The sequence below is a fragment of the Heptranchias perlo genome, chromosome 6 (assembly GCF_035084215.1).
Source record: "Heptranchias perlo isolate sHepPer1 chromosome 6, sHepPer1.hap1, whole genome shotgun sequence".
Taxonomy (NCBI): Eukaryota; Metazoa; Chordata; class Chondrichthyes; order Hexanchiformes; family Hexanchidae; genus Heptranchias; species Heptranchias perlo.
In genome coordinates this window covers 214,782-238,975 of record NC_090330.1, presented here as the reverse complement: position 1 = coordinate 238,975, position 24,194 = coordinate 214,782, and the positions used below count along the sequence as shown (strand labels likewise).

Below are 24,194 nucleotides of genomic sequence, written 5' to 3'. Positions count from 1 at the left end.
TGCAGGAAGCATCAGTGAGAGTGCGGGAAGCATCAGAGAGAGTGCAGGAAGCATCAGAGAGAGAGCAGGAAGCATCAGAGAGAGAGTGCAGGAAGCATCAGTGAGAGTGCAGGAAGCATCAGAGAGAGTGCAGGAAGCATCAGAGAGAGTGCAGGAAGCATCAGAGAGGGTGCAGGAAGCATCAGTGAGAGTCCAGGAAGCATCAGTGAGAGTGCAGGAAGCATCAGAGAGAGAGAGCAGGAAGCATCAGTGAGAGTGCAGGAAGCATCAGTGAGAGTGCAGGAAGCATCAGAGAGAGAGTGCAGGAAGCATCAGAGAGAGAGCAGGAAGCATCAGTGAGAGTGCAGGAAGCATCAGTGAGAGTGCAGGAAGCATCAGAGAGAGAGTGCAGGAAGCATCAGAGAGAGAGTGCAGGAAGCATCAGTGAGAGTGCAGGAAGCATCAGAGAGAGAGTGCAGGAAGCATCAGAGAGCGGGCAGGAAGCATCAGTGAGAGTGTAGGAAGCATCAGTGAGAGTGCAGGAAGCATCAGAGAGAGTGCAGGAAGCATCAGTGAGAGTGCAGGAAGCATCAGAGAGCGGGCAGGAAGCATCAGAGAGAGAGTGCAGGAAGCATCAGAGAGAGAGTGCAGGAAGCAACAGAGAGCGGGCAGGAAGCATCAGAGAGAGTGCAGGAAGCATCAGTGAGAGTGCGGGAAGAATCAGAGAGAGTGCAGGAAGCATCAGTGAGAGTGCAGGAAGCATCAGAGAGAGAGCAGGAAGCATCAGAGAGAGAGTGCAGGAAGCATCAGTGAGAGTGCGGGAAGCATCAGAGAGAGTGCAGGAAGCATCAGTGAGAGTGCAGGAAGCATCAGTGAGAGTGCGGGAAGCATCAGAGAGAGTGCAGGAAGCATCAGAGAGAGAGCAGGAAGCATCAGAGAGAGAGTGCAGGAAGCATCAGTGAGGGTGCAGGAAGCATCAGTGAGCGTGCAGGAAGCATCAGTGAGAGAGTGCAGGAAGCATCAGTGAGAGTGCAGGAAGCATCAGAGAGAGTGCAGGAAGCATCAGTGAGAGTGCAGGAAGCATCAATGAGAGTGCAGGAAGCATCAGAGAGAGAGGGCAGGAAGCATGAGTGAGAGTGCAGGAAGCATCAGAGAGAGAGTGCAGGAAGCATCAGTGAGAGTGCAGGAAGCATCAGTGAGAGTGCAGGAAGCATCAGAGAGAGAGTGCAGGAAGCATCAGTGAGAGTGCAGGAAGCATCAGTGAGAGTGCAGGAAGCATCAGTGAGAGTGCAGGAAGCATCAGTGAGAGTGCAGGAAGCATCAGTGAGAGAGCAGGAAGCATCAGAGAGAGTGCAGGAAGCATCAGAGAGTGTGCAGGAAGCATCAGTGAGAGTGCAGGAAGCATCAGTGAGAGAGCAGGAAGCATCAGTGAGAGTGCAGGAAGCATCAGAGAGAGGGCAGGAAGCATCAGAGAGAGGGCAGGAAGCAGCAGTGAGAGTGCAGGAAGCATCAGTGAGAGTGCAGGAAGCATCAGAGAGAGAAGGCAGGAAGCATCAGTGAGAGTGCAGGAAGCAGCAGTGAGAGAGCAGGAAGCATCAGAGAGAGCGCAGGAAGCATCAGTGAGAGAGTGCAGGAAGCATCAGAGAGAGTGCAGGATGCATCAGTGAGAGTGCAGGAAGCATCAGTGAGAGAGCAGGAAGCATCAGTGAGAGTGCAGGAAGCATCAGAGAGACAGGGCAGAAAGCATCAGTGAGAGAGGGCATGAAGCATCAGGGAGAGAGTGCAGGAAGCATCAGAGAGAGAGTGCAGGAAGCATCAGAGAGAGAGGGCAGGAAGCATCAGTGAGAGTCCAGGAAGCATCAGAGAGAGAGGGCAGGAAGCATCAGTGAGAGTGCAGGAAGCATCAGAGAGAGAGCGCAGGAAGCATCAGTGAGAGTGCAGGAAGCATCAGAGAGAGAGTGCAGGAAGCATCAGTGAGAGTGCAGGAAGCATCAGTGAGAGTGCAGGAAGCATCAGAGAGAGTGCAGGAAGCATCAGAGAGAGTGCAGGAAGCATCAGAGAGAGTGCAGGAAGCATCAGAGAGAGAGCGCAGGAAGCATCAGTGAGAGTGCAGGAAGCATCAGTGAGAGTGCAGGAAGCATCAGTGAGAGTGCAGGAAGCATCAGAGAGAGTGCAGGAAGCATCAGAGAGCGGGCAGGAAGCATCAGAGAGAGTGCAGGAAGCATCAGTGAGAGTGCAGGAAGCATCAGTGAGAGTGCAGGAAGCATCAGAGAGAGTGCAGGAAGCATCAGAGAGAGTGCAGGAAGCATCAGAGAGAGAGTGCAGGAAGCATCAGTGAGAGTGCAGGAAGCATCAGAGAGCGGGCAGGAAGCATCAGAGAGAGAGCAGGAAGCATCAGTGAGAGTGCAGGAAGCATCAGAGAGAGTGCAGGAAGCATCAGAGAGAGTGCAGGAAGCATCAGAGAGAGTGCAGGAAGCATCAGAGAGAGAGTGCAGGAAGCATCAGTGAGAGAGTGCAGGAAGCATCAGTGAGAGTGCAGGAAGCATCAGTGAGAGTGCAGGAAGCATCAGAGAGAGAGTGCAGGAAGCATCAGTGAGAGTGCAGGAAGCATCAGTGAGAGTGCAGGAAGCATCAGTGAGAGTGCAGGAAGCATCAGTGAGAGTGCAGGAAGCATCAGTGAGAGAGCAGGAAGCATCAGAGAGAGTGCAGGAAGCATCAGAGAGTGTGCAGGAAGCATCAGTGAGAGTGCAGGAAGCATCAGTGAGAGAGCAGGAAGCATCAGTGAGAGTGCAGGAAGCATCAGAGAGAGGGCAGGAAGCATCAGAGAGAGGGCAGGAAGCAGCAGTGAGAGTGCAGGAAGCATCAGTGAGAGTGCAGGAAGCATCAGAGAGAGAAGGCAGGAAGCATCAGTGAGAGTGCAGGAAGCAGCAGTGAGAGAGCAGGAAGCATCAGAGAGAGCGCAGGAAGCATCAGTGAGAGAGTGCAGGAAGCATCAGAGAGAGTGCAGGATGCATCAGTGAGAGTGCAGGAAGCATCAGTGAGAGAGCAGGAAGCATCAGTGAGAGTGCAGGAAGCATCAGAGAGACAGGGCAGAAAGCATCAGTGAGAGAGGGCATGAAGCATCAGGGAGAGAGTGCAGGAAGCATCAGAGAGAGAGTGCAGGAAGCATCAGAGAGAGAGGGCAGGAAGCATCAGTGAGAGTCCAGGAAGCATCAGAGAGAGAGGGCAGGAAGCATCAGTGAGAGTGCAGGAAGCATCAGAGAGAGAGCGCAGGAAGCATCAGAGAGAGAGTGCAGGAAGCATCAGAGAGAGAGTGCAGGAAGCATCAGTGAGAGTGCAGGAAGCATCAGAGAGAGTGCAGGAAGCATCAGAGAGAGTGCAGGAAGCATCAGAGAGAGTGCAGGAAGCATCAGAGAGAGAGCGCAGGAAGCATCAGTGAGAGTGCAGGAAGCATCAGTGAGAGTGCAGGAAGCATCAGTGAGAGTGCAGGAAGCATCAGAGAGAGTGCAGGAAGCATCAGAGAGCGGGCAGGAAGCATCAGAGAGAGTGCAGGAAGCATCAGTGAGAGTGCAGGAAGCATCAGTGAGAGTGCAGGAAGCATCAGAGAGAGTGCAGGAAGCATCAGAGAGAGTGCAGGAAGCATCAGAGAGAGAGTGCAGGAAGCATCAGTGAGAGTGCAGGAAGCATCAGAGAGCGGGCAGGAAGCATCAGAGAGAGAGCAGGAAGCATCAGTGAGAGTGCAGGAAGCATCAGAGAGAGTGCAGGAAGCATCAGAGAGAGTGCAGGAAGCATCAGAGAGAGTGCAGGAAGCATCAGAGAGAGAGTGCAGGAAGCATCAGTGAGAGTCAAGGAAGCATCAGTGAGAGTGCAGGAAGCATCAGTGAGAGTGCAGGAAGCATCAGAGAGAGTGCAGGAAGCATCAGAGAGAGTGCAGGAAGCATCAGAGAGAGTGCAGGAAGCATCAGAGAGAGTGCAGGAAGCATCAGAGAGAGAGTGCAGGAAGCATCAGTGAGACTCCAGGAAGCATCATTGAGAGTGCAGGAAGCATCAGTGAGAGTGCAGGAAGCATCAGAGAGAGTGCAGGAAGCATCAGAGAGAGTGCAGGAAGCATCAGAGAGAGTGCAGGAAGCATCAGAGAGAGTGCAGGAAGCATCAGAGAGAGAGGGCAGGAAGCATCAGAGAGAGTGCAGGAAGCATCAGAGAGAGTGCAGGAAGCATCAGAGAGAGTGCAGGAAGCATCAGTGAGAGTGCAGGAAGCATCAGTGAGAGTGCAGGAAGCATCAGTGAGAGTGCAGGAAGCATCAGAGAGAGAGCAGGAAGCATCAGAGAGAAAGCAGGAAGCATCAGAGAGAGAGCAGGAAGCATCAGAGAGAGAGGGCAGGAAGCATCAGAGAGAGAGCAGGAAGCATCAGAGAGAGAGCAGGAAGCATCAGAGAGAGAGGGCAGGAAGCATCAGAGAGAGTGCAGGAAGCATCAGAGAGAGTGCAGGAAGCATCAGAGAGAGTGCAGGAAGCATCAGAGAGAGTGCAGGAAGCATCAGTGAGAGTGCAGGAAGCATCAGAGAGAGAGCAGGAAGCATCAGAGAGAGAGCAGGAAGCATCAGAGAGAGAGGGCAGGAAGCATCAGAGAGAGAGCAGGAAGCATCAGAGAGAGAGGGCAGGAAGCATCAGAGAGAGAGCAGGAAGCATCAGAGAGAGTGCAGGAAGCATCAGAGAGAGTGCAGGAAGCATCAGAGAGAGTGCAGGAAGCATCAGCGAGCGGGCAGGAGTTACCCGGTTCAGCTATGCTCAGAAAACAAACAGAAGGGAATCAAGGGATGGACCGAGGATGATTCCAGGTCAGAATGCACTCCAGAGAAAGGAGAAATTTACAGGGCGATGGGGAGAGAGCAGGGGAGTGGGACCAATTGGGAAGCTCTTTCATAGCGCTGGCACAGGTACGATGGGCCGAATGGCCTTTTACTGTGCTGTAAGATTCTATTGCAGGGAGCACTGAGGGGCCAATAATTGAACCATCCTCCCAACTGGAGCCAATAGGCAGGGAGCGTGGGTGAAGAACCCTTGTCAGGGAGCATGGGTAAAGAGCCCTTGTCAGGGAGCGTGGGTAAAGAGCCCTTGTCAGGGAGCGTGGGTAAAGAGCCCTTGTCAGGGAGCGTGGGTAAAGAGCCCTTGTCAGGGAGCGTGGGTAAAGAGCCCTTGTCAGGGAGTGTGGGTAAAGAGCCCTTGTCAGGGAGCGTGGGTAAAGAGCCCTTGTCAGGGAGCATGGGTAAAGAGCCCTTGTCAGGGAGCGTGGGTAAAGAGCCCTTGTCAGGGAGCATGGGTAAAGAGCCCTTGTCAGGGAGTGTGGGTAAAGAGCCCTTGTCAGGGAGCGTGGGTAAGGAACCCTTGTCAGGGAGCGTGGGTAAAGAACCCTTGTCAGGGAGCGTGGGTAAAGAGCCCTTGTCAGGGAGCGTGGGTAAAGAGCCCTTGTCAGGGAGTGTGGGTAAAGAGCCCTTGTCAGGGAGTGTGGGTAAAGAGCCCTTGTCAGGGAGCGTGGGTAAAGAGCCCTTGTCAGGGAGCATGGGTAAAGAGCCCTTGTCAGGGAGCGTGGGTAAAGAGCCCTTGTCAGGGAGCATGGGTAAAGAGCCCTTGTCAGGGAGTGTGGGTAAAGAGCCCTTGTCAGGGAGCGTGGGTGAAGAGCCCTTGTCAGGGAGCGTGGGTAAAGAGCCCTTGTCAGGGAGCGTGGGTAAAGAGCCCTTGTCAGGGAGCGTGGGTAAAGAGCTCTTGTCAGGGAGCCTGGGTAAAGAGCCCTTGTCAGGGAGCATGGGTAAAGAGCCCTTGTCAGGGAGCGTGGGTAAAGAACCCTTGTCAGGGAGCGTGGGTAAAGAGTCCTTGTCAGGGAGCGTGGGTAAAAAACCCTTGTCAGGGAGCGTGGGTAAAGAACCTTTGTCAGGGAGTGTGGGTAAAGAACATTTGTCAGGGAGTGTGGGTAAAGAGCCCTTGTCAGGGAGTGTGGGTAAAGAGCCCTTGTCAGGGAGCATGGGTAAAGAGCCCTTGTCAGGGAGCGTGGGTAAAGAGCCCTTGTCAGGGAGCGTGGGTAAAGAACCTTTGTCAGGGAGTGTGGGTAAAGAGCCCTTGTCAGGGAGCGTGGGTAAAGAGCCATTGTCAGGAAGCGTGGGTAAAGAGCCCTTGTCAGGGAGTGTGGGTAAAGAGCCCTTGTCAGGGAGCGTGGGTAAAGAGCCCTTGTCAGGGAGCGTGGGTAAAGAGCCCTTGTCAGGAAGCGTGGGTAAAGAACCTTTTCAGGGAGCGTGGGTAAAGAGCCCTTGTCAGGGAGCGTGGGTAAAAAACTTTGTCAGGGAGTGTGGGTAAAGAACATTTGTCAGGGAGTGTGGGTAAAGAGCCCTTGTCAGGGAGCGTGGGTAAAAAACTTTGTCAGGGAGCGTGGGTAAAGAACCTTTGTCAGGGAGTGTGGGTAAAGAGCCCTTGTCAGGGAGCGTGGGTAAAAAACTTTGTCAGGGAGCGTGGGTAAAGAACCTTTGTCAGGGAGCGTGGGTAAAAAACTTTGTCAGGGAGCGTGGGTAAAGAATCTTTGTCAGGGAGCGTGGGTAAAGAACCCTTGTCAGGGAGCGTGGGTAAAGAACCCTTGTTAGGGAGCGTGGGTAAAGAACCCCTGTCAGGGAGCGTGGGTAAAAACCCTTGTCAGGGAGCGTGGGTAAAAACCTTTGTCAGTGAGCGTGGGTAAAAACATTTGTCAGGGAGCGTGGGTAAAGAACCTTTGTCAGGGAGCGTGGGTAAAGAACCTTTGTCAGGGAGCGTGGGTAAAGCGCCCTTGTCAGGGAGCGTGGGTAAACACCTTTGTCAGGGAGCGTGGGTAAAGCGCCCTTGTCAGGGAGCGTGGGTAAACACCTTTGTCAGGGAGCGTGGGTAAAGAACCTTTGTCAGGGAGCGTGGGTAAAAACCCTTGTCAGGGAGGGTGGGTAAAGAACCTTTGTCAGGGAGCGTGGGTAAAATCCTTGTCAGGGAGCGTGGGTAAAAACCTTTGTCAGTGAGCGTGGGTAAAAACATTGGTCAGGGAGCGTGGGTAAAGAACCTTTGTCAGGGAGCGTGGGTAAAGCGCCCTTGTCAGGGAGCGTGGGTAAACACCTTACCCGTGATATGCTCCTCCTGCAAGATGTGGGAAGTCATGGACACTACCAGTGTCCCTGCCGACCATGTGTGCGGGAAGTGTGTCCACCTGCAGCTACTGACCGATCGTATCTCGGAGCTGGAGCTGCGGGTGGACTCACTGTGGAGCATCCGCGATGCAGAGAAACTCGTGGATAGCACGTTTAGCGAGTTGGTCACACCGCAGGTAAAGGGTATACAGGCAGGAAGTGAATGGGTGACCACCAGGAAGAGTAAGAGATGCAGGCAGGTAGTGCAGGGGTCCCCTGTGTCCATCCCCCTCTCAAACAGATATGCCACCTTGGATGCTGTTGGGGGGGATGACTTATCAGGGGAAGGCAGCAGCAGCCAACTTCCTGGCACCACGGGTAGCTCTGCTGCACAGGCTGGGAGGAAAAAGAGTGGCAGAGCTATAGTGATAGGGGACTCAATTGTAAGGGGAATAGACAGGCGTTTCTGCGACCGCAACCGAGACTCCAGGATGGTGTGTTGCCTCCCTGGTGCAAGGATCAAGGATGTCTCGGAGCGGCTACAGAACATTTTGGAGGGGGAGGGCGAACAGCCAGCTGTCGTGGTGCACATAGGCACCAACGATATAGGTAAAAAAGGGGATGAGGTCCTAAAAGCAGAATATAGGGCGTTAGGAGGTAAATTAAAAAATAGGACCTCAAAGGTAGTAATCTCAGGATTGCTGCCAGTGCCACGCGCTAGTCAGAGTAGAAATAGGAGGATATTTCAAATGAATACGTGGCTAGAGGAATGGTGCAAGGGGGAGGGATTCAAATTCCTGGGACACTGGAAACGGTTCTGGGGGAGGTGGGACCAGTACAAACCGGACGGTCTGCACCTGGGCAGGGCCGGGACCGCTGTCCTAGGAGGAGTGTTTGCTAGTGCTGTTGGGGAGGGTTTAAACTAAAGTGGCAGGGGGTTGGGAACCTGAGCAGGGAGAGAGAGGAAAGCGTAACAGGAAGGGACAGAAGGTATGGAGTAATAGGTAAAGTGTTAAAAAAGGAGAAAGCAGGAACTAAGCGTCACAAAACAGATTTGAAAGTTCTTTATCTGAATGCACGTAGCATTCGTAATAAAATGGACGAGTTAACGGCACAAATAACTACGTATGGGTATGATCTTGTGGCCATTACAGAAACATGGCTGCAGGGTGACAACGACTGGGAATTAAATATGCCAGGGTATTTAACAATCAGGAAGGACAGGCAGGAAGGAAGGGGAGGTGGGGTGGCTATGTTAATAAAGGAAGGAATCACTGTAATACAGAGAAATGATATTGGGACAAAGCATCAAGATAATGAAACAGTTTGGGTGGAGATAAGGAATAATAAGGGGAAAAAAACATTAGTGGGCGTAGTATATAGGCCTCCTAATAGTTGCAACTCTGCTGGAAGAAGTATTAATCAGGAGATAGTCGGGGCATGTAATAAGGGAACAGCCATAATTATGGGGGATTTTAATTATCATATTAACTGGACAAATCAAATTGGGCAGAGCAGCCTTGAGGACGAGTTCATTGAATGCATCAGGGATGGATTTCTTGAGCAGTATGTAACTGATCCTACAAGGGGGCAGGCAACCTTGGACCTGGTCCTGTGTAATGAGTCAGGATTAATTAATAATGTCCTAGTTAAGGATCCCCTTGGAACGAGCGACCACAACATGGTTGAATTCCATATCCAATTAGAGGGTGAGAAGGTTGATTCTCAAACAAGCGTACTGAGCTTGAATAAAGGAGACTATGATGGTATGAGAGCGGAATTGATTAAAGTGGACTGGGAAAATAGATTAAAGGGTAAGACGGTACATGAGCAGTGGTGTTCATTTAGGGAGTTATTTTACAACTTTCAAAATAAATATATTCCACTGAGGAAAAAAGGGTGTAAAAGAAATGACAGCCACCCGTGGCTAAGTAAAGAAATCAAGGATAGTATCCGACTAAAAACAAGGACATATAAGGTAGCCAAACTTAGTGGGAGGATAGATGATTGGGAATTCTTCAAAAGACAGCAAAAAGTAACTAAAGGATTGATTAAGAAAGGGAAGTTAGATTATGAAAAGAAATTAGCAAAAAATATAAAAACAGATAGCAAGAGTTTCTATAGTTATATAAAAAGATAAAGGGTGGCTAAGGCAAACATAGGTCCCTTAGAGGATGAGACCGGGAAATTAATGGTGGGAAACATGGAGATGGCAAAAATGCTGAACAAATATTTTGTTTCAGTCTTTACAGTAGAGGACACTAAGAATATCCCAACACTGGACAAACAGGGGACTCTCGGGGGGGAGGAGCTAAATACGATTAAAATCACTCAAGAGATGGTACTCAGTAAAATAATGGGACTCAAGGTGGATAAATCCCCTGGACCTGATTGCTTCCATCCTAGGGTCTTGAGGGAAGTGGCAGTAGGGATTGTGGATGCTTTGGTGATAGTTTTCCAAAATTCCCTGGACTCAGGAGAGGTCCCGGCAGATTGGAAAACTGCTAATGTAACACCGTTATTTAAAAAGGGTAGTAGGCAGAAGGCTGGAAATTATAGGCCAGTTAGCTTAACATCTGTGGTGGGTAAAATTTTGGAGTCTATTATTAAGGAGACAGTAACGGAACATTTAGATAAGCATAATTTAATAGGACAAAGTCAGCATGGCTTTATGAAGGGGAAGTCATGTCTGACAAATTTGCTTGAGTTCTTCGAGGATATAACGTATAGGGTGGATAAAGGGGAACCAGTGGACGTAGTGTATTTAGACTTCCAGAAGGCATTTGGAGGATTGGTTATCAAACAGGAAGCAAAGAGTTGGGATAAATGGTTCATTTTCGGACTGGCAACCAGTAACCAGTGGTGTTCCACAGGGGTCGGTGCTGGGTCCCCAACTCTTTACAATCTATATTAACGATTTGGAGGAGGGGACCGAGTGCAACATATCAAAATTTGCAGATGATACAAAGATGGGAGGGAAAGTAGAGAGTGAGGAGGACATAAAAAACCTGCAAGGGGATATAGACAGGCTGGGTGAGTGGGCGGAGATTTGGCAGATGCAATATAATATTGGAAAATGTGAGGTTATGCACTTTGGCAGGAAAAATCAGAGAGCAAGTTATTTTCTTAATGGCGAGAGACTGGAAAGTACTGCAGTACAAAGGGATCTGGGGGTCCTAGTGCAAGAAAATCAAAAAGTTAGTATGCAGGTGCAGCAGGTGATCAAGAAAGCCAACGGAATGTTGGCTTTTATTGCTCGGGGGATAGAATATAAAAACAAGGAGGTATTGCTGCAGTTATATAAGGTATTGGTGAGACCGCACCTGGAATACTGCATACAGTTTTGGTCTCCATACTTAAGAAAAGACATACTTGCTCTCGAGGCAGTACAAAGAAGGTTCACGCGGTTAATCCCGGGGATGAGGGGGCGGACATATGAGGAGAGGTTGAGTAGATTGGGACTCTACTCATTGGAGTTCAGAAGAATGAGAGGCGATCTTATTGAAACATATAAGATTGTGAAGGGTCTTGATCGGGTGGATGCAGTAAGGATGTTCCCAAAGATGGGTGAAACTAGAACTAGGGGGCATAATCTTAGAATAAGGGGCTGCTCTTTCAAAACTGAGATGAGGAGAAACTTCTTCACTCAGAGGGTGGTAGGTCTGTGGAATTTGCTGCCCCAGGAAGCTGTGGAAGCTACATCATTAGATAAATTTAAAACAGAAATAGACAGTTTCCTAGAAGTAAAGGGAATTAGGGGTTATGGGGAGCGGGCAGGAAATTGGACATGAAGCTGAGTTCGGATCGGTCAATGCCCTGTGGGTGGCGGAGAGGGCCCAGGGGCTATGTGGCCGGGTCCTGCTCCGACTTGTGTTCTTTAGATTTGTGGTTGGGATCAGATCAGCCATGATCTTATTGAATGGCGGAGCAGGCTCGAGGGGCCGATTGGCCTACTCCTGCTCCAATTTCTTATGTTCTTATGTTCTTATGTCAGGGAGTGTGGGTAAAGCGCCCTTGTCAGGGAGCGTGGGTAAACACCTTTGTCAGGGAGCGTGGGTAAAGAACCTTTGTCAGGGAGTGTGGGTAAAAACCCTGGTCAGGGAGCGTGGGTGAAAACCCTGGTCAGGGAGCGTGGGCAAAAGCCCCTGTCAGGGAGCGTGGGTAAAAACCCTGGTCAGGGAGCGTGGGTAAAGAACCTTTGTCAGGGAACGTGGGTAAAGAGCCCTTGTCAGGGAGGGTGGGTAAAGAACCCTTGTCAGGGAGCGTGGGTAAAAACCCCTGTCAGGGAGCGTGGGTAAAGAATCCTTGTCAGGGAGCATGGGTAAAAAACCCTGTCAGGGAGCGTGGGTAAAGAACCCTTGTCAGGGAGCGTGGGTAAGGAACCCTTGTCAGGGAGCGTGGGTAAAGAACCCTTGGCAGGGAGCGTGGGTAAAGAACCCTTGTCAGGGAGCGTGAGTAAGTAACCCTTGTCAGGGAGCGTGGGTAAAGAACCCTTGTCAGGGAGCGTGGGTAAAGAACCCTTGTCAGGGAGCGTGGGTAAAGAACCCTTGTCAGGGAGCGTGGGTAAAGTACCCTTGTCAGGGAGCGTGGGTAAAGAACCCTTGTCAGGGAGCGTGGGTAAAGAACCCTTGTCAGAGAGCGTGGGTAAAGAACCCTTGTCAGGGAGCGTGGGTAAAGTACCCTTGTCAGGGAGCGTGGGTAAAGAACCCTTGTCAGGGAGCGTGGGTAAAGAACCCTTGTCAGAGAGCGTGGGTAAAGTACCCTTGTCAGGGAGCGTGGGTAAAGAACCCTTGTCAGGGAGCGTGGGTAAAGAACCCTTGTCAGGGAGCGTGGGTAAGGAACCCTTGTCAGGGAGCGTGGGTAAAGAACCCTTGTCAGGGAAAGTGGGTAAAGAACCCTTGTCAGGGAGCGTGGGTAAAGAACCCTTGTCAGGGAGCGTGAGTAAGGAACCCTTGTCAGGGAGCGTGGGTAAAGAACCCTTGTCAGGGAGCGTGGGTAAGGAACCCTTGTCAGGGAGCGTGGGTAAGGAACCCTTGTCAGGGAACGTGGGTAAAGAACCCTTGTCAGGGAGCGTGGGTGAGGAACCCTTGTCAGGGAACGTGGGTAAAGAACCCTTGTCAGGGAGCGTGGGTAAGGAACCCTTGTCAGGGAACGTGGCTAAAGAACCCTTGTCAGGGAGCGTGGGTAAAGAGCCCTTGTCAGGGAGCGTGGGTAAAGAACCCTTGTCAGGGAGCGTGGGTAAAGAACCCTTGTCAGGGAGCGTGAGTAAAGAACCCTTGTCAGGGAGCGTGGGTAAAGAGCCCTTGTCAGGGAGCGTGGGTAAAGAGCCCTTGTCAGGGAGCGTGGGTAAAGAGCCCTTGTCAGGGAGCGTGAGTAAAGAACCCTTGTCAGGGAGCGTGGGTAAAGAATCCTTGTCAGGGAGCCTGGGTAAAGAACCCTTGTCAGGGAGCGTGAGTAAAGAACCCTTGTCAGGGAACGTGGGTAAAGAACCCTTGTCAGGGAGCGTGGGTAAAGAACCCTTGTCAGGGAGCGTGAGTAAAGAACCCTTGTCAGGGAGCGTGGGTAAAGAGCCCTTGTCAGGGAGCGTGGGTAAAGAGCCCTTGTCAGGGAGCGTGGGTAAAGAGCCCTTGTCAGGGAGCGTGGGTAAAGAACCCTTGTCAGGGAGCCTGGGTAAAGAACCCTTGTCAGGGAGGGTGGGTAAAGAACCCTTGTCAGGGAGCGTGGGTAAAGAACCCTTGTCAGGGAGGGTGGGTAAAGAACCCTGGTCAAGCCACAGTTGTTCTGCGCCCCCCGCCTGCAAAGAACAATTGAAATTACAGTTTGGAAGAGGCTACTCGACCAATCTCATCAACAACAGATTTTTAATTTTTCACTCTTTGGATGTGGGCGTCACTGGCAAGGCCGGCATTTATTGCCCACCCCCAGTTACCCTGAGAGGGTGGGGGTGAGCTGCCGCCTTCTTGAACTGCTGGGAGTGAGTTTGATACAAACTGAGGGGTTTGCTGGGTCACTGCAGAGGGCAGTTAAGAGTCAACAACGTTGGTGTGGGGACTGGAGTCACATATAGGCCCAGACCGGGGAAGGACGGCAGGTTTCCTTCCCTAAAGGACATTAATGAACCAGTTGGGTTTTTACGACAATCCGACAGCTTCATGGTCACTTTTACTGAGACCAGATTTTTATTTCCTGAATTTAAATTCTCAAACTGCCCATGGTGGGATTTGAGCCCATTGTTCTCTGGATTATTAGTCCAGAAACAGAACCACTACACACCGACCCCTTATCGGTGCTAAATGTTCAACTGGAATTGTCTGCTTGAATCTATCTAATGGGGTTAAATAAGTTTCTGCTGCATTAGAGCGAGCCTGAGGACAATGTACAGATGTTGCACACTTCCTGTAGGAAGTGCTGCTCAGACCACATCTGGATGCTGTGTGCAAGGGTTTTCGAATCACAGGGAGGAGGTGATAGTCCCTGAGAGGGGGCAACAAAGAGGATCTTGGCTATTGGGAATTTCCTTTTGGAGGAAAGGTTGAGGAAGTCGGGATTGTTTTGTTTGAGGGTGACCTGATTGAAGTCGTCCAGATTCTGAAGAGAATTACCAAAACTGACCCAGGAAAATCGTTCCCTGTGTGAAGGGTCCCAATCCCAGGGGAAAACGCTAAAATGAGGAATTTAGGAGTAAGAAGGGAAATCGGGGTGAACGTTTTGATCCAAAGGGGTGGATCACCCTGTTCCCCCACACCGTCCTCCCCGCACCTCATCAACCCTGGGCCTGCTCCTACGCACTCCCTACGGGAAAGACCCCACGGGCGCAGATCTGACATAACGGGACTCCCCTCCCGTTTCCTTTCCCTTGCACCTGGGGAAAATCTACCCTATCCCATCAAGGGCGGGAGGCGGTGAGGTTAGAGACAGGATCTACATTCGCTGTTTTGGGTGGGCGGTGGAATGTTACTGTGTACTGTATTCGGCCTAACCCTGATGGGAGGAATGGCCCTTTCTCCACCCGTTACCACAGGAGACCCTTCGATCCTTGGGGTGAGATGCTTGGCGACGCTGAGCTCTACTCTACCTGAGACTCCCAGAACCTCTTGATGCAGCTGCGGCCCGCCGCCATCTTGTATGACTCGCACCCATATTTCCAACTGGTGGTCTGGGTTGACAAAAAGTGGCCATGGGAGTGGACAGCATTTCACCAGGATCCGCGTGAGCAGAGCGCTGACCCTGGCTGTGGCATTGACTGGAAGTTTGGCTCGGTTCCAGTCTAACTGCTCTCCCAATGAACTGAGGATATCAAGGAGCAGGAAGTCGCTACGGATTGGGATGAAGGTCGGAAGTCGTTGGTGATCTGTGTCCAATGGGACCTTTTCCTGAGCAGCAGGCCATGACTTTTGCTCCAATAACTTTACCAGCTCCTGTCGAGGATCTTCTGGCTCCATCTGTATCTCTCCGCTGTGGCAAGACATCTTCCATTTCTCCAGGAGTTCCTGCCTCATCTTTTCCTCGAGGGGACCCAAGTATACAACGGCAGCTGCTGTCAGCAGGCCGTCGCCTGAAACTGTGAAGCTTCTGTCCTTTGACTGTTTCAAGGCTTTGTCCCAGTCAATCTGGTGAGGATTCAGTGCCTGAATAAGTTCTTCAGCTATTTCCAACAGCTTTTGCTGATGTGCCAGCTCGGCTAAATGCATGGCTTCTTCCTCTTTTAGTTTGGCAATCGAGTCCTGTTCCTTCTGTTCCACCAGTCTGAGGAGGTCTGTGTTGCTGAGGTCTGTCGCAGAGTCAGAATCTGACAGGTACTCCTCTCCATCTTCCCTTAGCAAGGCAACAAGGGCTCTCTTCATTCGGTCTGCCTGTTTCCTCAGCAACCCTAGTTTGGTCTGCGCCTCCTCGATACGAGATTGGTAGTCGTTGACAAAGGAGGGGCTGAACTGGCGAGTCATGGTGGCGTAATGGTAGACAGCGTGGATCCAGCGGCTGAAGGACTCGACCGCCTTGCTGGACTCTCGCACCACGGCCGGTTCGAAGTAGGGTTGTTGTAACAGCTCACCCAGAGCCTTGAAGAGGTGTTCGGGAACATTCTCCTTGTCATAAAATTCTAAATCCTACACGGGAAAAATTAGTAAAAGTTATAAACATTAATTCCGCGGTAGTTAGTGTTGGGACAGTACCTGATTGAGAGTCTTGACACAGGGTTTAAGGATAATCGTGGGACGGAGAGGTCAGTCAGCCAGACCTGATAACAGACATCCAGTGACTGGAGATACAGCCCATCATGGATTGGCTCTCTATATGGATGGAGTCCATCTCAGACTCAGATCTTGCTCCCACAACTGTTGAGGTTATTTTAACATCTCTGGTACCATATCCACCCTACTCTCTCCCAATTTCCTTCTCACCTGTACTTTTCTGGTCTCTTTCTATATTACCAGTAAGTCTTGTCAGGTGCTCCTGTGAACTTTTTCTGTTACTCTTCCAAAGCTCCGAATGCCCCGTCCTATACCCTCTCCCTCTCCCTCTCCCTCCATCCTCACTGTGCTGAAATCACAACTCATCACTCCATCTCCTCTAACTGATCCTTTCCCAGGATCTCGAACCTGGGCAATTTCTCACCTCCCTCAGTCTACCCTTCCTCTTATGATTGACTGGCTTTTAAACATTTCCTGATTTACCTCATCTTCTCTCCTGTTCTTTCCAACCTTGGTGTTTGTCCTGCACTTTACACCATGGCCCCTCACCTGATCGTAATAAAAAAATATAAACGTTTCCCACCTGGTAAAAGTTTGGCTGACTGATTAACTGTTTCACGTTCTCCCAGCCATCTGGTTTGCCAAACATCATGCACAGGGTGTTCATCACTGAGACAACAGGAGGAGGAGGGGCACGGTAGGTCCGCACCTCATCCAAATCACTTGAACTTAGCGACTGAAGGGTGTGCAGTGCTGCCATGTAGACAGGCCTGACCTGCAACACACAAGGGAATTCAACAGAAAGTGACACCTTGGAATTTCACATCATGAGAAGGGATTGGTCAATCAAAATTCTATCAAAGGTGCTTTGCCCAATGGAATAATGAAAAGAGCTTTGGTCCATTGGGGTACGGTCATGTTACTGAACTAGTGATCCAGAGGCCTGGACTAGTGATCTAGAGGCCTGGACTAGTGATCCACAGAAGGTGAGTTCAAATCCTAACATGGCTGTTTGAGAATCTGATATCAGTTTTTAAAAAAATCTGGAAATAAAATACTGTCGGATTGTCATAAAAACCCAACTGGTTCATTAATGTCCTTTAGGGAAGGAAACCTGCCGTCCTTACCCGGTCTGGGCCTATATGTGACTCCAGTCCCCACGCCAACATGGTGTTGCCCTCTGCAGTGACCCAGCAAACCCCTCAGTTTGTATCAAACTCACTCCCAGCGGTTCAAGAAGGCAGCGGCTCACCCCCACCCTCTCAGGGTAACTGGGGATGGGCAATAAATGCCAGCCTTGCCAGTGTCATCCTCATCCCCAGAATGAATCATAATGATTTTAAAAACTGGGTATGCGTACAATGGGAGTGAGAGTGGGGTCTGAGAGTGGAGAGTGGGGTCTGAGAGTGGAGAGTGGGGTCTGAGATTGGGGTCTGAGAGTGGAGAGTGGGGTTTGAGAGTGGAGAGCAGGGTTTGAGAGTGGGGTTTGAGAGTGGAGAGTGGGGTTTGAGTGTGGAGAGCGGGGTTTGAGAGTGGGGTTTGAGAGTGGAGAGTGGGGTTTGAGTGTGGAGAGCGGGGTTTGAGAGTGGGGTTTGAGAGTGGAGAGCGGGGTTTGAGAGTGGGGTTTGAGAGTGGAGAGTGGGGTTTGAGAGTGGGGTTTGAGAGTGGAGAGTGGGGTTTGAGTGTGGAGAGCAGGGTTTGAGAGTGGAGAGCGGGGTTTGAGAGTGGAGAGCGGGGTTTGAGAGTGGAGAGCGGGGTTTGAGAGTGGAGAGCGGGGTTTGAGAGTGGACAGCGGGGTTTGAGAGTGGAGAGCGGGGTTTGAGAGTGGAGAGCGGGGTTTGAGTGTGGGGTTTGAGAGTGGAGAGTGGGGTTTGAGAGTGGGGTTTGAGAGTGGGGTTTGAGAGTGGAGAGCGGGGTTTGAGAGTGGGGTTTGAGAGTGGAGAGTGGGGTTTGAGAGTGGAGAATGGGGTTTGAGAGAGGAGAGTGGGGTTTGAGAGTGGGGTTTGAAAGTGGAGAGTGGGGTTTGAGAGAGGAGAGTGGGGTTTGAGTGAAGAGTGGGGCTTGAGAGTGGAGAGTGGGGTTTGAGAGTGGAGAGTGGGGTTTGAGAGTGGGGTTTGAGAGTGGAGAGCGGGGTTTGAGAGTGGAGAGTGGGGTTTGAGTGTGGAGAGCGGGGTTTGAGAGTGGGGTTTGAGAGTGGAGAGTGGGGATTGAGAGTGGGGTTTGAGAGTGAAGAGTGGGGTTTGAGAGTGGAGAATGGGGTTTGAGAGAGGAGAGTGGGGTTTGAGAGTGGGGTTTGAAAGTGGAGAGTGGGGTTTGAGAGAGGAGAATGGGGTTTGAGTGAAGAGTGGGGCTTGAGAGTGGAGAGTGGGGTTTGAGAGTGGGGTTTGAAAGTGGAGAGTGGGGTTTGAGAGTGGAGAGCGGGGTTTGAGAGTGGAGAGCGGGGTTTGAGAGTGGGGTTTGAAAGTGGAGAGTGGGGTTTGAGAGTGGAGAGTGGGGTTTGAGAGTGGAGAGCGGGGTTTGAGAGTGGAGAGTGGGGTTTGAGAGTGGAGAGCGGGGTTTGAGAGTGGAGAGTGGGGTTTGAGAGTGGGGTTTGAGAGTGGAGAGCGGGGTTTGAGAGTGGAGAGTGGGGTTTGAGTGTGGAGAGCGGGGTTTGAGAGTGGGGTTTGAGAGTGGAGAGTGGGGATTGAGAGTGGGGTTTGAGAGTGAAGAGTGGGGTTTGAGAGTGGAGAATGGGGTTTGAGAGAGGAGAGTGGGGTTTGAGAGTGGGGTTTGAAAGTGGAGAGTGGGGTTTGAGAGAGGAGAGTGGGGTTTGAGTGAAGAGTGGGGCTTGAGAGTGGAGAGTGGGGTTTGAGAGTGGAGAGCGGGGTTTGAGAGTGGAGAGTGGGGATTGAGAGTGGGGTTTGAAAGTGGAGAGTGGGGTTTGAGAGTGGAGAGTGGGGTTTGAGAGTGGAGAGCGGGGTTTGAGAGTGGGGTTTGAGAGTGGAGAGTGGGGTTTGAGAGTGGGGTTTGAGAGTGGGGTTTGAAAGTGGAGAGTGGGGTTTGAGAGTGGAGAGTGGGGTTTGAGAGTGGGGTTTGAGAGTGAAGAGTGGGGTTTGAGAGTGGAGAGTGGGGTTTGAGAGTGGAGAGTGGGGTTTGAGAGTGGGGTTTGAGAGTGGAGAGTGGGGTTTGAGAGTGGAGAGTGGGGTTTGAGAGTGGAGAGCGGGGTTTGAGAGTGGAGAGTGGGGTTTGAGAGTGGAGAGCGGGGTTTGAGAGTGGGGTTTGAAAGTGGAGAGTGGGGTTTGAGAGTGGAGAGTGGGGTTTGAGAGTGGGGTTTGAAAGTGGAGAGTGGGGTTTGAGAGTGGAGAGTGGGGTTTGAGAGTGGAGAGCGGGGTTTGAGAGTGGGGTTTGAAAGTGGAGAGTGGGGTTTGAGAGTGGAGAGTGGGGTTTGAGAGTGGAGAGTGGGGTTTGAGAGTGGAGAGCGGGGTTTGAGAGTGGAGAGTGGGGTTTGAGAGTGGGGTTTGAAAGTGGAGAGTGGGGTTTGAGAGTGGAGAGTGGGGTTTGAGAGTGGAGAGTGGGGTTTGAGAGTGGAGAGTGGGGTTTGAGAGTGGAGAGTGGGGTTTGAGAGTGGGGTTTGAAAGTGGAGAGTGGGGTTTGAGAGTGGGGTTTGAGAGTGAAGAGTGGGGTTTGAGAGTGGAGAATGGGGTTTGAGAGTGGAGAATGGGGTTTGAGAGTGAAGAGTGGGGTTTGAGAGTGGAGAATGGGGTTTGAGAGAGGAGAGCGGGGTTTGAGAGTGGAGAGTGGGGTTTGAGAGTGGGGTTTGAGAGAGGAGAGTGGGGTTTGAGAGTGGAGAGCGGGGTTTGAGAGTGGAGAGTGGGGTTTGAGAGTGGGGTTTGAGAGTGGAGAGTGGGGTTTGAGAGTGGAGAGTGGGGTTTGAGAGTGGGGTTTGAGAGAGGAGAGTGGGGTCTGAGAGAGGAGAGTGGGGTTTGTGAGTGGGGTTTGAGAGTGGAGAGTGGGGTTTGAGAGAGGAGAGTGGGGTTTGAGTGAAGAGTGGGGTTTGAGAGTGAGGATGGTCAATCTCGGGTGAATGAGTACACAGCACCGCTATCAGGTGCTGCTATAAAGGGAAGGAAGTTGGACAGGCATCAACACCTACCCGGAGAAACTAGGGATCATCTTGGAGGACATGAGGCAGATGGTAGGGACCATGAAATATGTCCATTGCCAATCTTTGTGCCAACATCTGGGATGCCTTTTGCACAATGTAGTGCCACCAGGAACATCATCCGGTGTGGAGCACAAACACCGGCATAGACCAGTTGGGCCGAATGGCCTGTTTCTGTGCCGAACATTCTATGTAATTCTATGTAATCTGATTCCAGTTCAGTCCCCTAATGGGGGTCTCCAGATCGGTCGGTGTCTCCCTCTGTGGAGAGAACAGGTGGGAATTTCCTTGGAGTTGCTCCTTCTCTGCCTCCATCTCTCACTGTGAGGTCTCTTCTCCCACTGGCTGTCTGTGATACTGAACCCCAATATCGAGTGTCAAAGCCAACGACATCACATGGATCCATGGGCGTGGATCAACCTGAGTTTAATTGCTGTCTGGTGATGGAATTTTTCAGGTTAGAAAGTGGTTGTGAATTTCAGGCTCTGGAGGCTGTTTCAAAAGGACATAGAGAAAAAAAGACTTGCATTTTAAGGTGATTGGGAAAGAATCAAAGGTGACATGAGGAGAAACTGTTTTACACAGCGAGTGGTTAGGATCTGGAATGCACTGCCCGAGGGGGTGGTGGAGGCAGATTCAATCATGGCCTTCAAAAGGGAACTGGATAAGTACTTGAAAGGAGAAATTTGCAGGGCTACGGGGATAGGGCGGGGGAGTGGGACTAGCTGGATTGCTCTTGCATAGAGCCGGCACTGACTCGATGGGCCGAATGGCCTCCTTCCATGCTGTAATCTTACTATAATTTATATAGGGCCTTTCACGACCTCAGAATGTCCAAAAGTACTTTTGAAGTGTAGTCACTGTTGTAATGTAGGAAACGTAGCAGCCAATTTACGCACAGCAAGATCCCACAAACAGCAATATGATAATGACCAGATAATTGGTTTAGTGTTGTTGGCTGAGGGATATATATTGACTTAAATACCAGGGGAGCTCCTCTACACTTCTTCGAATAGTGTCATGGGATCTTTTATATCCACCTGACAGGGGCAGACGGTGCCTCAGTTTAATGTCTCATCCAAAAGACGGCACCTCTGATAGTGCGGCGCTCCCTCAGTACTGACCCTCCGACAGTGCAGCGCTCCCTCAGTACTGACCCTCCGACAGTGCGGCGCTCCCTCAGTACTGACCCTCCGACAGTGCGGCGCTCCCTCAGTACTGACCCTCCGACAGTGCGGCGCTCCCTCAGTACTGACCCTCCGACAGTGCGGCGCTCCCTCAGTACTGACCCTCCGACAGTGCGGCGCTCCCTCAGCACTGACCCTCCGACAGTGCGGCGCTCCCTCAGTACTGACCCTCCGACAGTGCGGCGCTCCCTCAGTACTGACCCTCCGACAGTGCGGCGCTCCCTCAGTACTGACCCTCCGACAGTGCGGCGCTCCCTCAGCACTGACCCTCCGACAGTGCGGCGCTCCCTCAGCACTGACCCTCCGACAGTGCGGCGCTCCCTCAGCACTGACCCTCCGACAGTGCGGCGCTCCCTCAGCACTGACCCTCCGACAGTGCGGCGCTCCCTCAGCACTGACCCTCCGACAGTGCGGCGCTCCCTCAGCACTGACCCTCCGACAGTGCGGCGCTCCCTCAGCACTGACCCTCCGACAGTGCGGCGCTCCCTCAGCACTGACCCTCCGACAGTGCGGCGCTCCCTCAGTACTGACCCTCCGACAGTGCGGCGCTCCCTCAGCACTGACCCTCAGACAGTGCGGCGCTCCCTCAGCACTGACCCTCCGACAGTGCGGTGCTCCCTCAGCACTGACCCTCCGACAGTGCGGCGCTCCCTCAGCACTGACCCTCAGACAGTGCGGCGCTCCCTCAGCACTGACCCTCCGACAGTGCGGCGCTCCCTCAGCACTGACCCTCAGACAGTGCGGCGCTCCCTCAGCACTGACCCTCCGACAGTGCGGCGCTCCCTCAGCACTGACCCTCAGACAGTGCGGCGCTCCCTCAGTACTGACCCTCCGACAGTGCGGTGCTCCCTCAGTACTGACCCTCCGACAGTGCGGTGCTCCCTCAGCACTGACCCTCCGACAGTGCGGCGCTCCCTCAGCACTGACCCTCCGACAGTGCGGCGCTCCCTCAGCACTGACCCTCCGACAGTGCGGCGCTCCCTCAGCACTGCACGGGAGTATAAGCCTGGACTTTGTGCTCCAGTCTCTGGAGTGGGACTTGAACCCACGACCTTCTGACTCAGAGGCGAGAGTGGGACCCACTGAGCCCCGGCTGACACTATAGTGTATGATTCTCCTGCTAAGGTGCAGCCGTGTCCCGTTAAGGACACAAACTCTAGTTATTAGGTACCACAGCCTCAAGGGCAATCAGAGTTTAATTGTTGTATGTTGAGGAGGTGTGTTGATGGATGGTGCTGCACTGAGTTGAATGGTATTATATCGGCTCTGCACTTACCATGGCGAATTCACTCTCAAACTTCTTGCGGGCAGCCTCCAGTTCCCGCAGCAGCATAGTGATACGAAACTCCTCCTCCCGGCACTTCAACAGAATTTCCATGAACTCCTCCTTCATTTTAATGAACTGATCCTGCAATTGTTGCTTCTTCTGCACCACATAAGACCAGATCATCAGTTAGTGTTTCAGTGCAGATAGTTACAGCACCAATCAGATTCACTTACGCCGCCGCAGGCAGCATGTTGATGTGAGCAGGGCTGGTCATGATACAGCTCACTGACTGCTGTCTGCCTGGTGCAGGGGGTCAAACACTGACCTTTAACCCTCTGGGACCTGGGGTCAAACCCAGCCCCAGACAGAGGGGATGAAGGGCTCCTCTCTCTGAAGGTTTGTTAAAATCATGTGAAATTTGGTCAGATTGCCTTAATACAGATCTCAATGAATAGGCACCTCTCACATCTCCACTAAAAATAAATGCGATGATCACAGTAGGAGCGGGCGGCAGGGGGGGCTACAATTACCCTCAGTGGGGTTAGGGGGAGGGGGGAAAATCAGCCTGCTCCTGACCACCATCCAGTGACCCCTGCTCCTGTATCACCATCCAGTGACTCCTGCTCCTGCTCACCATCCAGTGACCCCTGCTCCTGACCACCATCCAGTGACCCCTGCTCCTGCTCACCATCCAGTGACCCCTGCTCCTGACCACCATCCAGTGACCCCTGCTCCTGTATCACCATCCAGTGACCCCTGCTCCTGTATCACCATCCAGTGACCCCTGCTCCTGTATCACCATCCAGTGACCCCTGCTCCTGTATCACCATCCAGTGACCCCTGCTCCTGTATCACCATCCAGTGACCCCTGCTCCTGACCACCATCCAGTGACCCCTGCTCCTGTATCACCATCCAGTGACTCCTGCTCCTGACCACCATCCAGTGACCCCTGCTCCTGTATCACCATCCAGTGACCCCTGCTCCTGCTCACCATCCAGTGACCCCTGCTCCTGTATCACCATCCAGTGACCCCTGCTCCTGCTCACCATCCAGTGACCCCTGCTCCTGTATCACCATCCAGTGACCCCTGCTCCTGTATCACCATCCAGTGACCCCTGCTCCTGTATCACCATCCAGTGACCCCTGCTCCTGCTCACCATCCAGTGACCCCTGCTCCTGCTCACCATCCAGTGACCCCTGCTCCTGCTCACCATCCAGTGACCCCTGCTCCTGCTCACCATCCAGTGACCCCTGCTCCTGACCACCATCCAGTGACCCCTGCTCCTGCTCACCATCCAGTGACCCCTGCTCCTGACCACCATCCAGTGACCCCTGCTCCTGCTCACCATCCAGTGACCCCTGCTCCTGCTCACCATCCAGTGACCCCTGCTCCTGACCACCATCCAGTGACCCCTGCTCCTGCTCACCATCCAGTGACCCCTGCTCCTGCTCACCATCCAGTGACCCCTGCTCCTGATCACCATCCAGTGACCCCTGCAGGATCAGGCCTGTTATGCCCCCCACACTCGAATAGTCTGCAGACGCACTGTCCAGGTTCACACATAGAAAATGGGCACTCGGTTGAGGTACCAGAGGATGCACTTTACCCGTGACCCTGTGACCCAGGGAGAATCAGTGCCCTTTGCCCCTCAAACCCATAACGCAGGGAGAGTCAGCGCTTCAGGAGAGATGGAGTGGGGAGGGGAACACAGGGAAAATCTGAAGAAATTGGAGTTACATTAATTTTGAGGTGAGGGTCTCCTTACCTCCGCCACTAGTTCAAGTTTGCGTTTTAACAGGTCTATCTGCCTTCTGTATTCTTCTGCGGTGTTATATATCTCTTGGACCTTGTCCAGACCCAGTAGCATCCTGTGGATAATACTCGGAATCTTTACTTTCCTCAAATAAGCATAGAAATTTCCAGGACACAGTGAGGTTGTTCGAGCCTGAACCGGCGATATGAAGGAGCTCGTCCCTTGGTCCCATTCACCTGTCCTTTCCCTTCCCCGTTTTAAACTTTTACATCGAGTCTACAGCACAGAAACAGGCCATTCGGCCCAACTGGTCCGTGCTGGTGTTTATGCTCCACACGAGCCTGCTCCCTCCCTACTCCATCTCACCCTATCACCATATCCTTCTATTCCTTTCTCCCTCGTGTGTTTATCCAGCTTCCCCATAAATGTATCGACACTATTCACCTCAACTACTCCTTGTGGGAGCGAGTTCCACATTCTCACCACTCTCTGGGGAAAGAAGTTTCTCCTGAATTCCCGACTGGATTTATTACTGACTATCTTA

At 52.2% G+C, this 24,194-nt stretch overlaps 1 protein-coding gene across 1 annotated transcript in view; it reads right to left on the bottom strand.

The window, feature by feature from the left end:
• LOC137322620 (dynein heavy chain domain-containing protein 1-like) overlaps positions 1 to 24,194 on the bottom strand; it is a 142,094-nt gene that overhangs the window by 52,718 nt on the left and 65,182 nt on the right. Inside the window, exons 11-14 of the mRNA XM_067985527.1 lie at positions 23,663 to 23,765; positions 21,905 to 22,054; positions 15,884 to 16,075; positions 14,187 to 15,216 (exon numbers count right to left, since the gene is read on the bottom strand). Of these exons, the coding sequence (XP_067841628.1) occupies positions 14,187 to 15,216; positions 15,884 to 16,075; positions 21,905 to 22,054; positions 23,663 to 23,765 (1,475 nt within the window). The remainder of the gene's footprint in view (positions 1 to 14,186; positions 15,217 to 15,883; positions 16,076 to 21,904; positions 22,055 to 23,662; positions 23,766 to 24,194) is intronic.